Source organism: Aplysia californica, unplaced genomic scaffold, assembly GCF_000002075.1.
Source record: "Aplysia californica isolate F4 #8 unplaced genomic scaffold, AplCal3.0 scaffold00182, whole genome shotgun sequence".
NCBI lineage: Eukaryota > Metazoa > Mollusca > Gastropoda > Aplysiida > Aplysiidae > Aplysia > Aplysia californica.
Window position 1 is genome coordinate 784,711 of NW_004797452.1, and position 14,526 is coordinate 799,236.

General features: G+C 39.2%; 1 protein-coding gene across 2 annotated transcripts in view; it reads right to left on the reverse strand.

Moving 5' to 3' along the window:
• LOC101856181 (Bloom syndrome protein homolog) overlaps positions 1-14,526 on the reverse strand; it is a 53,037-nt gene that overhangs the window by 17,122 nt on the left and 21,389 nt on the right. For both annotated transcript variants that reach the window (XM_005098422.3, XM_005098421.3), the window contains exons 9-15: positions 11,801-11,862; positions 10,427-10,575; positions 9,120-10,021; positions 7,721-7,924; positions 5,575-5,693; positions 2,788-2,895; positions 1,478-1,576 (exon numbers count right to left, since the gene is read on the reverse strand). In XM_005098422.3, coding sequence (XP_005098479.1) covers positions 1,478-1,576; positions 2,788-2,895; positions 5,575-5,693; positions 7,721-7,924; positions 9,120-10,021; positions 10,427-10,575; positions 11,801-11,862 — 1,643 coding nt within the window. The remainder of the gene's footprint in view (positions 1-1,477; positions 1,577-2,787; positions 2,896-5,574; positions 5,694-7,720; positions 7,925-9,119; positions 10,022-10,426; positions 10,576-11,800; positions 11,863-14,526) is intronic.

Sequence of the window (14,526 nt, forward strand, 5' to 3'; positions counted from 1 at the left end):
AAACATTCCAGACTGTTACTATTGTTACTACAAAGCTAGCTTTCTCACATGAGGAAAGCAAGTATATAAAAGGGGTATATAAAAGCCATTCAGTCAGCAAGGGTCATCAGAGTAGAATCCATGCACAGTGGTTTCCAGCTAATAGAACCAATGATAGTACATAACAAGATGGGCCACTTCTCTCTTTGAGCCAATTAAAAAAGTGTCCTCAAATTTTGGTGGCGCCCTCTTCACAAAAGCGCACTCTTTGCGAACAGAGTTACCCTACTTGAGTTTTTAAAAATCAAAGTGAAACTAGCAAGTTTTGGGATAAATTTCAGAAGAACGCTTTTTAAAAATGGTTACACTGACAAAAATCCTCTTCCGGAGGAAATTGTGATGGTTTTCTTCGTTTAATTTGACTTTAGAATGAAAGGCAAGAGGTCATTAAAATAAAAAAAACAACTAAAAGTCCGCACTGAACGTACCCGAACTGCTGATGAACAGCAGTCGATCTGCGCACGCAAGGAGGTGCTATTCCTATTCTTCTTCTGGAAAAACGAAAGAGAGCTTCAAAACAGACTGCAGCGCCATCTGAAGCAAAGAGCATACTTCCTGTGGACACTTTTTTGGCTGAGTGGCCCATCTTGTTATTCACTATCTTTGATAGAACGCACCTTGGGTGACTAGAAAAGCTTGCCCTTATGCCACCGGAACGTGTTATTAAGTGAAATTTGAAGGGGAGTAACCTGTAGTAAGTACTCTGTCTAATTTTATTGATTATTGGGTTGTGAGTTGCATTAGTGAGCTAAGCTCGCCCCGTGGTGAGAAGTTTTTTCTATGCTGAGCGATCACAGACACAGACTGTCATAATTACTGCATAATCCTCTCACACTGTCTGCCCGCCACGCATGGCCAGGCACAGGCTCTCTTCATTACATCGCACAATTGTCGCACACTATGTCCCTATGTCTTTTTCTCCCTGGCAAAGCTGCAATTTCAAGTTATAAAGGAAGGCAATTGGTGTTTGCTATGCTTCCATACTTACGAGTGAAATGAGTCATTCTTATGGATGATCTGTTTTGACACTGGCACAGGAACGATAATGCTATTAGATAGAGTTGTCCATTTGAAAAGTGCACTTATGAATGATAAATTTAATTATAAATGAAAAATTTGGTGCCGCACTGCAGAGTTCTTTGGAGAGGATTATAGTTTTACCATGAGTGCTATTAGCTGGAGAACACTGCATTCACTGCTCTTATAAATGCTGTAGGATTTTATACAATTTTTATATTCAACAGCCATCACTAGTATGACAGAGCCAAGAGGCTGGACACCCCTAATGAATGAAAGTTATACCACCCCTTAGGGTAAAAGAACCACGGTCATCTGCATGGTAATCCAGCATGAGAACAGAGCTGTCCAAATATTTTGAAACTAATCAAATAAACAAAAATGTAGCACTATACCTTCAAAAAATGAGCAACATGTTTACCTGACTGACACAGTGAGCTTCGTCAATGACAAACCGGCTCAGCTGCTGTCTCCTGTGCAAATTTCCCAGGCAATTTAATAGCTTCCCACTGACCGAGAGCTACAAAATAGAAAAGTGACGGAATAAAACAAGATTAAGATTAGCTTTATTTTGGAGAGAGTAGAATGGCACTTGCAAAATACAGAGGTCATACAAGTCTTGAAGATTAAAGGTTTACAAGAGTAATGTGGTCTAATTCCCTGCGATTACCTGGCAAGCCACAAGAATGTGAAATGAGTGAACAAACTCAGTGTAGCCTAGTGAGTGTAGGAAAATAAAGGCGCACGGGGGGGGGGGGGGGGGGGCATATAAAAAGGTGCGAAATTTGAACCGGCCTTCCGAGCCGCGACGTATGCTGAGTAGGGATCGACGCGACTGGTGGATTGACGCAGAGGATGGAGCTCCAAACCTGTAAACCCACACACATCGTTCCCGCTCGAAACTGTACGTCGAAGAGAGAGAGAGATTGGTTTGAGGCGGGGCATCAGGACTGTTTTGAATATCCTCCCCATGTTTTGCGTTCATTATTATCATGATGGGTTAACCGGGATTGTCTTCCCCACGTTCTGTGTTCATGATTGTTATGATGGGTTAATTAACCTGGGGTGACTTGTGGCTTGAGCATCTTACGATGGTGCTTTTGGCAGTTCAACAAGTAAAGCATCAATCTACGTTCGTGGTCCGTAATTGATTACCGCAACGTGTATTCTTTTTATGTGGAGTGTTGGTTTTCACTGTACTGATCAATGAGATCAAGGGGGCGTGTGTGGTCTTATTCGCTGCGATTACCTGGCAAGCTTTTAGTTTAGTTTTGTTTTAGTAGAGGCTTTACGGTGCTCGCAACTGCATCCTGGAAAGCCACAAGAACATGAAATTAGTGAACAAACTCAGTGTAGCCTAGTGAGTGTAGGAAAATAAAGGCGCACGGGGGGGGGTATATAAAGAGACGCGAAATTTGAACCGGCCTTCCGAGCCGCGACTTATGCTGAGCAGGGATTGACGCGACTGGTGGGTCGACGCAGTGGATGGAGCTCCAAAACCTGCAAGACCCACACACATCATTCCCGCTCGAAACTGTAAGTATTGCACACAACCATAGATAACGAGTAGAATCTAGATCTAGGATTAGATCTAGCCCTTGTCATTTCATTACAAGTAACATACAAACAAAAAAAAGGACAGATGAGGACGACATTTACAAGAGAAAAAGGGAAAATTTAACAGCTGCTCTAAACAAGTTTCAGTAGTCCACCTTCAATCACACAGAGTACCTTTTCTGGAGTGACATAGATCAGCCGATATGCAGGCTTTCTCTGATACAAGCCACTGTACACCAAAGAATCGCCATCTGTATCACCTGAAAGGTTAGCTACTGGTATCTGAAACATAAAGAATTTTAAAGACGATAACAAAGCAATACAATCATAATGCATCTATCAGAGTCTGAAGTTGGAAAGTGAGGACTCTACACAATGTTTCCAGACAGTACTTAAATTGATAGTTAAGTTAGTCCTTAATCATAGTTCTTATAATGTGATACACACATCATTATCCATTGTGCTGTGATAGTATGAATGCTTGCTTATGTGTTAGCGTTCATAGTCTAAAGGGTTTATGTATGCATGTTCATTCACTTGTGCTACGTGTTGAGAGGAAGGTATTGTAAAGCACATAGAACTGAATTGTACAGGAGTACGCCCTATCGAAATTATTCGCATTATTATGATTACAATTCAAAATAACACTCCTCACACGGCTGCCCAACCACGAGTGCATGATTTAGTAATAAAAAAAAGAAAAGAGTAAATTGAACTTTAGATTCTTCATATACACAATGTTTTGTGTTTTCACCGTGTACAGCATATTTATGGGAAATAGGTATTTGAATGTGATGAAATCATCATTCATCGACAATCGAGAGGTATAGTATGTAACGGTTACCTCAAAATTGAGGACATAGAAAATATAAGAAGGCTTTTCCATTTTTCAAGCAATTTCTTTGATATTTGGTAAGATCATCAACTTCTACAATACAAAACTTTTGTCAACAAGAATATTGCATATTTCAATTAGTTTTGTTTTAGTAGCTTTTTTTATGGTTTTTAGGCGGGAAAAAGTGCAGATTTTAGGGGAAAAGTAAAAAAAAATTCACAGAAAAAGCTATGAAGATTATGCTTAAGTGATGTTGGCAAGATGTTGCAATATAGTTGCAAAGGCATGTTGCAAAACTTGAATCCCGAAAGTCAAACAATGTGGAAGCCTCAGCATTTTCAGTAAATAAAACCTTACGAAATGAGATAACTAATGTAACTTATAAATGGTCGCTCTTAAGGACAAGAGGGCTAACTCTGATTTCAGGGGTTTTCAGAAATCTTGACCTACACCAAAAGTGGGCATTGCACTACCTATAGGAGAAGTTTGGTTTCGTTGGTGTGTATACGGTATTTGTTATAGAGAAAATCACCTTGAATTTTAAAGAAATTGTAGACTTTTGAAAGTTTTAAATGGGCTAAGCCAAAAAAAGGGCTGACACCTCAAGTGAAGAGTTCACCGCATGTCCCAGTTGAAAATGACCCCAAAGACTGTGATGATATTCTCATATCAGGTAATTTTTTTCCATCAAATTGTTTCTGTACTGTATCAGTTTTCACTTGAGTACTGTTCAACATAATAGTACCAATCTGTTTGGTAGAAAATGCTTAAAATGTAATGTTCGCATGGATAGGCTAGACCACTTGACCCAATGATAAAGTTGACAAGCTTGGTGGGTTAGCCCCCTGTACAGGGGATAGACCATTTGTATAATATACTTAACTTCAATACAGGAATAGTCCAGATATAAAGGTATGCCTTATTTTGGATGGAATGGCCCATTTTGTCCCAAGATACCTTACTTTGAACAAAACTGAGGATTTTTAACTCAGATGTGAGAGAAAGTTTTGTTGCAGGGATGTGAGACATGGAACGCATCTCAGACTTGAATAAAGAGGATCCAGGTTTTCTTGAACAAGTGTCTAAGGAAGTTATCGAGGATCAGATAGACATACAGAGCCACCAACGAGGAATTGTTAAGGAGAACAAGACAGAGCCCAGTCAGAGATGAAGTGGGAAGAAGGCGGTGGCGATGGATTGGATACTCTTAGGAAGTCAGGCACCTGAATAACAAGGAAAGTGTTGGATCGGAATCCACAGGGTAAAAGATCAAAGGAAGGACCCCTTGGAGCCGGGAGAAGAGTCACAGAAATGAATGTACAGAAAAGTGGGAAGACATCGAATAACACGAAGAGGCTAGCCTAGGATAGGGAAAGGAGGAAAATGTTTGTGTGTGGTCTATACTCTGATCCAGGGTGAGAAAGGCATTGATGACGGTGATCATGATGATGATGACACTGAAGACGGTCGTAACAGCAAACATATATGTTGATTTTTAAAAAGTGCCCCATTTCAGTAGCACCTTCCCTTATTAAGAAATGATGTGTCGTAGCCTGTGCCTAGGTCAGATGGATGGCCAGCGCACTTGTGGCTGTAACTAGGTATGTCTAGGATGTGGGGAGAGGCACAAGTGTTCTGGGTGCAGATCATCAGCAATAATGCAGAGGCATCACAATCATTTTCTTTTCCTCCCTCCCCAGCAACAGAACAACGATACACTAGCTTAGACATTCGAGAACCTCTTAAAGAATTACAGGCTGGTCTGTGGAACCAAACATTCCTGTTTTCTTGACCCCTACACTGCAACGCAACTTGTTGTTCACATGGCTATACTGCATTCGGATTCAACTAGATTGAAGGCCAGGCTCGACGATTTCGTGATATCCGCGTTTCGCTGCAACAGTTCAGAGCAAACCAAAGTGGGATATATATAATACCATCCCAGCAGACAGACAGAAATGATCAAATAACGTCCTCGCTCAGAAATCTAATGAATGTCTGCTACACACCATCACACCCGTCAGAGAGATGCTGAATAGCTACCAAAAAGAAAAACATCAGGGTAAATTGCAGTAAGGCTTTAAAAAAAAAAAAACCCCTTAGATTTATAATGAAAATTGACTCACATCCCGAGAAAGAAGTTGCTGTGTCTGATCCTGTATCAGAGCTTTGAGAGGGGAGACTACGACAGTCACTCCCTCGAAAACCACAGCTGGGAGCTGATAGCATAAGCTCTTGCCACCACCTAGTGGAAAAATAACAAAATTTTTAACAGACTGCACATTCCAATGTACTAATCCACAAACAGGTTATTTGTTTTATGTTTTAGTTACAGTTTTACAGCACCCACAACACAATTAAGTCTTTTAAAAGCTGAAAATTAGAGGTGTTAAAAGAGAAAATCAAACACAAGAAAGAAGAGGGAGAGATAAAGATTATAGATGTTTTGTTTTAGTAAGGTTTTACGGCGCTCGCAACTCCATAAGGTCATATGAGCGTCAAGGGGTGGATGTCAACAGAGAAGTCCAAATGGGGAATCAGGCTTACTCTGCTCACCTCTCTAGCCTCAACAGCACAAAGTCTGCTTTGACTATCAAGGCACCCCAGAAAGGGCAGTTCACAAGAGAGTGACAAACGTACAAAAGAAGTAGAGGAACAATGATGATAGTAAGGATGAGAAAAGAAAAAGCAGCAGTTCCCCCTATGTTGTTCCGGCACAGTATGAGCATGACATTGATAAATCAGCTCATTTACAATTCTGCTGTGCAGAAGAACATGTTAATAGCTCCCTTTGGGAATGGCCTAAAGACACTTCAGTCACTACCACAGCCCGGGGGGGTTGTATAGATGTTTGATAGGAAAGAAGGAGCAAACCACACCAGAACACCTGCCAACCACCCACCCACAAAGGTTAAGGCAAGAAAAATTTAGCACAGTCAGTTCAGTTACCCTGATACAAACACAAGACTTCAGAAAAAAGAAAGAAAAAGGGGGAAAAAAACACCCTATGCTCACAGCTCTGACTTCAAAATTTTCATGGAAAAAAGGTTAAATGGTATGGGTTTAACGCCCCTATCAACACTATTAGGTTATTTAAGAGGTAGGACCTCCGAGTTTAACTTCTATCTCCTAAAGGACTGAGCCAAAAAATGGGCATTTTGTGTAAAGTGCCTCTCTTTTTTGTCAGACCGAGCTGAGGCTACTGAGGCCACCAAAATTTAAATGTGGATAAAGTGGCATAGACAGTGTTAGTAACAAAATAAAACAACACCAAAAACACTTTCAAGCCAAAGCTAAAGAGAGAAAACAACATGTAGTACATTGTATCACTAACCAGTATTTTCATAGACCAACATTTGGAATCCCCAAAAATGAGTTCACAGAACTTGAAAATAGCCAAAATATATCAATAATACCCTCTGAATTTTGCATTCCCTGGCATAAAGATGGGTCTTTCCTTACGCAAGCAAAGAGAACAATTTCAAAAAGACATAATGCACAAAGACATAAAATAAAAGCAGGTGTGTCCTAAAGAAACATATATTCAGGAGGTTTGCTCCATGAACAAAACAGTCTGATGCCAAAGATAACCCAAAAAGTGCACAAAGAAGGGTCACCTAGTCAAAGGAGAAACTTCGGTAACTTGTTAATTGAATTTTAACCCCCCCCCCCCGCACTGACATCCTAACAGCAAAGCATAACATTAATAAACATAACATGCCAGAGACAAATACAAGTTTGTCACATTCCATTGTTTACTGTACTTTTAACCACCCTATTAAACAAACAAATTGGTTCTTTTATCAGCAAGGCAAAAATAGTTGACTAAAACAACATCTTGATGAGAGAAAATAAATCCTGAAGGCCATTACAAATGATCAAACTTTGTTTTGATTCAAACACTTAACTTTCATATATCTTGGTCAGCTTTGCTAAATTCCACATCATTCAAACATTTCAATAGTTTTCGGGAAAAGATGCATCCCCTATTAAGTTGTTATAGAAGTAGTGAAAGAGAAAGAGAGGAAGGCAGAGAAGGAGATGGGAGGACAACATTATAGAGTGGACAGGAAAGACGATGGGTGACAATCTGAGGAGAGTAGAAGACAAAAATAGATGGCGAGAGCTGGTTTACCAATGCAGTGGTGCCCCCATGGTTGCCCCAACAACGGGACAGAAGAAGAAGAAGAGGAAATATGGTACAGGTGGGTGAAAGAATAAAGTAGTAAAATGCAGTACCAGTGGGACTCAGCATAACGTGAAAAAACATACCAGTGGGCATGAGTACAAAGATGTCATGGCCCAACAAGGCAGCGTTGATGGCCTCCAGCTGGTTGCGCCTGAATTCTTTGAGACCAAACACCTCCTGGAACTTGTCCTGCAGCTTCGTGCTGTGCTCAAACTTGAACCCGGCAAATTCCGAGGAAGCTCCATCGTCGTGGTCACTGGAGCTGAACACAGGGATGTAGGTAGAATCTGCCAGATGGAATAATCTATATATATACTGTAAAATTGTGTTTTTGTGATTTTAAGAAACTTTAAAGGATACACGATGTGCTCACTTTATTTTTTAACAAAGACCCTGTCATTTTGGTATGTTATATATACTGAACTGTAATGTCATGAAGCCCTATGAGATATACCTCAAAATAATAAAAAATGTGACTCTGTCTTTTACTTTTTCCCTCATGTAGTCTTCATATGGAAATAAAATGTTCTATGAATGCTCGGAATACCTTGCAAAAAAAAAAAAAAAAAAAAAAGACTGGGAAGGAAACCATCAAAAACAAAAAAATATCAAAACACCAAAAGCTACAATGAATACAACTGTGAAAGAACAAGTGGTCAAATGGGGCTGGCAATACCACATGATCTTAGTCACTTGCTAACAATCACCCATGGACCAAAGACGGCACAAGATGACCTTGCTAACAGAATATTCAAAGCTAGACTTGTCAATCATTAATGTCAGGAACATCAAGAGCATATCATTGAGAGAACAGCAGAAAGTTATGCTTTTTTGACAAAATGCGTAAATGATTCTGGGATGAAAGGGGATAGGTAAATGCAAAAAAATTTTACAATGTTTTTTTGCTTCTGAAGATTGGAGTATAAAAAGTAAAGTATAACCTTCCGAGTCTTTGGGGATATGGACAAATCACAGCCAACTATTTCCAATTTCTGAAAGACTTGGCAAGTCTGACTAATTCACTTTGTCCCCCCCCAAACAACAAACAAACCTAAAAGAAACAGGAGCAAACATGTTAAAAATCCCTTGACGGTTCAGGAAAAAGAAAAACTCAAGGCAAAATCTTGTATGAATTCCTATGCAAAAACTGAAGCCTCTCTAGTCAGTATATCAATCACACCTTGGAAAATGACATGTGGCTGCCTGCTAAGCAAGGAATGATTCACGTTCCAATCTTACAGTTAGAACTGTCAGTTACCCCTTGAGCTCTGGAAGGGATAGAGGAGGAGAAGCTTTTCAGCCTGAAAAAGGCTGAAAATTCACACATTTTGCATTTGTGCAGAATATTAACTTTTCACAATATTTTCTATTTTTAAGTTGCGGGTCTTTTGATACAAACTGTAGCAGCTAATGAATGGGCCAAGCAATGAAAAACACACACAACCACATTAGGAAGACAAGGATTAAATGCATTTTTCTTACCTGAGAATCTTTGTTGGCTATTTCTTTCCTGGTCTTCCTTGAAACCATCATAGTACTCATCATCTTCAATGTGGTAACTATTGACCCCTGCTGCAGCTTCATCAACCAGAGAATCAAGCATTTTCTCATCCTCTACATCACGTATGTCAAGAGACCTGGATGAGATGTCATTTACAACTGCCTGCTGCCTTACTTTGGAACCACCTGGCGACAATAGAGAAGGAGCATTTTTCTCCACAGAATTTTTGTTAGGAGAGTTCATTTTCTTCGACACAGATGAATCTGTCTTTTTTAAATGATCAGCCTCTTCAAAGGACTCATCAAAAGCTAGAGCTGCCTCCATTTCTTCATCAAAACCTCTTTCCTCCATATGGGGGTCGTAATAAGCCTCTTCAATGTCAGCATTCTTCTGGAAACTTGGACTGTTTTTCAAGCCACCCATCTCAGAATGTCTTGAACTACTGTTGAGACGAGAGACTGGTGACTGGGAACTATTGCAGCCCAAAGAACTACGAAAATTCGACTGGCCACACATAAGACTTTTGTCATTCATACTATCAAAACTGGTCGTTGCACGCTCGTTGGGTTTTCTGTGTGAAAGTCGTTTGTCATCATAATAGTTTTTGTTAATAGATTCATTCTTGCCTCGGACCATGTCCCCACCACCAGAAGTGTCATAGAAGCTGGCAACTTGTGACCTGGGAGTCTCTGAACTGACAGCAGGACTCTTTGTGGGGCTTTTCTTCAAAGCCAACTTTTTCCGCTTCAGCTCAGTTTTATCAGCTGACAAAAGAGGCGTAGATGCAAGGGGGTGTCCCGGAGATGACTTTCTCCCGAGTGCTGGATTTGACCTCATTTTTCCTTGGAATTTTTTCAGGTCCATTGTGTCTTTTATCTGTTTTCTGCAAAAGTATATAATTACATGAAACATGATGAATATAAATATAACTTGCTAAATGGGAAAAGTATGACGTAAAGTGATCATAACATTTTCAAAATGAAATGTAAGCTGTTAAGGCCTAAAACAGTTATCACAAACCTCAAGAAAGTACTCATACTTTTCAAGGGAAAATAAGAAATATGTGCTTGGAAATAAAAAGCATTAAACACTCTGTCCAAGACAATACAAAATGGTTTATTAAGAGGATATAATGTAATTAAAATGTAAAAAAAACCTCAATTAAGTTCTCCTTTAATATAATTATCTTCGACTGCCAACAGCGTACTCATGTTTAACCTTAAAGCAGAGCATGAATACACATTTTAGGCAATGATTGTTCACTATAAGGATAATATATATTACAAACCGAACTTTAAGAAGCTCCCCAAGGCGACCAAAATCATCCAGCAACAGGTCGAATAAGGTTTTGATGGGAATCTTGTTAAAGATGTCACAAATTTCATCCACAACTCGCAGCAAAATATGCATCAGTTCTACAGCTTCTTCAGGTTTAACCTGTTTAAATAAAATGACACATTTTCAATTTTAAATACACAAAATTTAATAACTTCAACAGAGCTTCAACTGTGCTAAAATTTTTTTTTTTACTGCTATGGACATAGCAACAAAAATCTTAAACCCTTTTGTTTTAGTTTTAATAAGCATTTTATGGCACTTGCAACACGATTAAGTCATAAGTGCCGAAGATTACAGGGGTTACAAGAGAGTAAAAAACACAAAAAATGAGAAGAGATAAGGATGATAGATGTTTGCTTAACCACAACACCCACCAACCACCCGATTTTGAACAATTTAACCTTGTCTCTTGATTGGACACTGTTTCAGTGATGCCATGCTGTTTCCATTTCTTGGAATATATGTATTTTAATAAAACCAGAGACTACTGTCTGTTTCCTTTGCTACAGATGCAACTTACTTGCAACATTATTTTATGTTGCTTGGTAGAAGCTAACAATGGAAAAGACAGAAGATAACAAAGGGTGAAAGTATGGGAGTTTCAAAAAAAATAAAAAAATCCCTTTCTCTTAAATATTCATTTCAAATGACTGCTTTTTCGTGACGATAATGTATGGCTTTCAACAATCATGTCAGAGTGTAGGGTGCAACTGTGTACAACTTACACCTTGAAAGCATTCTTCTTCAATAATCTAAAAAATAAACCAAGAGATTTAAGGATTGCTCCTATTTCTTCCACCGACGGAGTCCAGCAAGTCACACCCTTTCACATTGCCTCCTAAACAATGAACCAAATACATCCATGGACTGAGGTGTGACCCATGAGCCTCTTTAGAAAGGAGAGAATTCTTTGGCACCACCAAATGTGGCCTATAAGCACTAATAAACTGAGAACATGTCCTTTCAGGACATCAGAAATTTAATAAAACAATAATTGAAGAAATAGAAAGTGTCCTTCCTAAAAGGACACAGTTCTTCCATACCTCAGGCTTCCCTTCTTTTTCAAATCCCAGCCAGGGACACTCAACAATATAACATTAGATGACGTAACAGCAAACAAAATTACTGCGAGTGGAATTGGTTTTGGTCTGGTGTATATGATGACCCTCTCAAATTCCTGACTGCCAAATCCGGGGCACTCCTGGGAAATTAGGGACAGCTGGAAAGCCTGATACTTTGATAAACACAGTCAGGCATTGTGACTTACAGTTTGCCGCACAAAGGAAGGTAGATTAAAAAAAAAAACATGTTCAGCTCTACTCACCGTGTTCAGCCCTTTCTTGAGCAGGGGGTGCTGGCAAATATCTTCACATTTCTCTTCCAAGTCTGAAATCAATTAAAACAAATGTGTTTCTTGATGCTTAAGGTAAAGGGGGCCATCCTGTGTATGGTGTTTGCCTCTCAGTTCAAAAGGTATCGGATCAAAATTGTGATGAAAAAATGTTCTCCTCTAAAATGTTCTTTTTATTTCCTTTCCTGTTCCATAGTCCTATTTTTTCTGTTATCTGCCCCCCCCCCCACCAACCCTACCCTGGGCTCCTTTACTCCTGACTCTTTCTACTGCTACTTCTGACCCTGTCTTACTGCTGTCTTTCAGACACACCCCTGATCTTAAAGTAGGTAAGATACAACATAGTATCTAGCCTTCTCGGATAAGAGCGAAAAATCTTGGAGGTCGGGTGTGAAAGTTCCGCAAGTTTTAAGATATCTAGGTGCACCTAAAATAGATAAGAGTAGGCTTCAGCTGCCATCCGAGCAAAATTCAAAATTAATTCCTACCAAAACTGAAAATACTCTAGTCAGTATAAAAGCAGTCTTTTCAAAATCAGAATGTGGCTGCCTGAAGGCGAGGGGCCATACTAAGCAGGAAAAACGGTCTCATACGTAAAAGTCAGTTGCGCTGCAGGTTGAAGAACCAGCAGTCAACTATCCCTCAGATCTAGTGGAGGAAAGCAAAGAAAAAGAAGAAAGCTTAACGTATATTATTATTTGTGTTATTGCGGTAGCTCATTAACAAGTCTATTTGTACTTAAATGAATACTAAAAACTGGATTTGAATCATGGTGAAAACTAATTAAAAAGTGAATCTACACCACTACGAATGCTCATAAATGAGTAACCTTGTCCTTCTGTAGCTGTTCAATTAAAAAAAAAAAAACTTTCAGGAAAAGTACTCAAAGCAAAGTGAGAAAGAAGTAAAAAAAAAACCCAGTCTAACAAAAAACTGAAATTATACAACAGAATCAATGAGCAACAAGCCATTTGAAAGTTTTTATTTTCAAGGCTGAGACGATAGTAATAATAAATAGCACTTGTAGAGTAAATGAAGTGCTGCAAATGGAAAAAAAAGGATAAGATCACTTGCAAATACAATAAAGAGGCGACAGATGATATTCAAGGGGTACGTGTATAGAAAAAGAGGGTTAGAACAACTGAGTATGACAGGAAAAAGGGATGGCCACAAATGTCTGTTCTAGACAAAACTTTTGGTGGTGACGATAGAACAAAGTCCTGCTCAACAGCAGACTCATTGCGTTTTACAATTTATATTATTGCCCCAGGAGACCTGAAACCATTCTGAAACAATCTCAACTTTCTGGAAAGCATACAACTGATACAGAGGTTTCACACCTTCATTTGGCAGTCTAGTAATTCAAAGTACCATAATTTAAAGTAAAAAACACTAGGCATACTGACTATTAACTGGGCAAGCTCACAAAGCCCTCGATACTCAGCAAGATGAAGAAAGAAAAGAAAAACAAATCAGACCACTAAACAGCTTCACTATGGACTTATGACAAAAAGTGATGATAATATCAATGTTAATACAACCAATGGGAACAAGTAAAAATCAAGAGATGCTGCAGACAGGGGGAACAAATCTGTGAAAACTAGCAAAACTTCAGATTCAGAAGTTCCATGAATAAAAAATAATGGAAGGAAGTGATGTTCCCAAAGTAAGTTAATCGGAACAGAATGATCAGCCGCCACAATCTTTCTGATGGTTGAGATTTTTTGCATCCTGGAAATGTGGCACTCATAACTAAAACAATAGGTTTACTTCATCTCATTTTCAAAATTTACATCAAACAGCACCTTAAAGGGGCAACATAACAAATTATTTGGACTGCTTCTTTTTATCTTTTAAGCCAGTGCTGTAGACCATAACTTTAATGAAATAGAAACTTGACTACACAGCTTCTGAGTCAGTTGCCGAAGGTGCTAACAAAAGGACAAGAGCGCACAAATTGAGGCACTGAGGTAGCTTGACAAGTGGGGTGGAGTGGGGATCAATGGTCACAAATAGCTTATCATTTAGAACAAAACAAGCTGAATTAAGCTATACTAAACCAAGATCTACACATGCAAGCAGAAAATAAACAAACAAAAAACTCCAAATGTGAACAAACAAAACAAAACAACCCCCCCCTTAAACAAGTGGCTTAAGGAAAGATTGTCAGCAACTTGGCCATCAGTACAGACCCCAAGAAAGTTGTCAAATGTTTGTAAAAGTACACACAAAACAAATGTAGCAATGCCAATTGCCGGCTGCGCTCTGGGCTGGAAATCAGGCTCTGAGGTAGCTCTCTTCTAGGTATAGTTATGGGAAAACCCCTGGACAAAAATGAATGGAACCTGGCAACTAATCAGAAGAAAGGCTGAAATTACTACATGCGAGCTTTACATGCCAACAGATTTTTAGAACTGGAGAAATTGCAGTGTTATTAGCGCAATTTTCTTCTGTTTTCCAAAACTTAGAGGGGCACCGGGCAGGCGCTCCACATGTATTCTTTATTGCTGTAAAATTTCAAATCTCTGTGTGTAGTACATTTTACGTACCAACTTAAAATTACCACATGACCTGCGATCTCTGACTAAAGCTGGAAACTGTCACAAACCAAAGATAGTAAATAACAAGATGGGCCACTCAGCCAAAAAAGTGTCCGCAGGAAGTATGCTCTTTGCTTCAGATGGCGCTGCAGTCTGTTT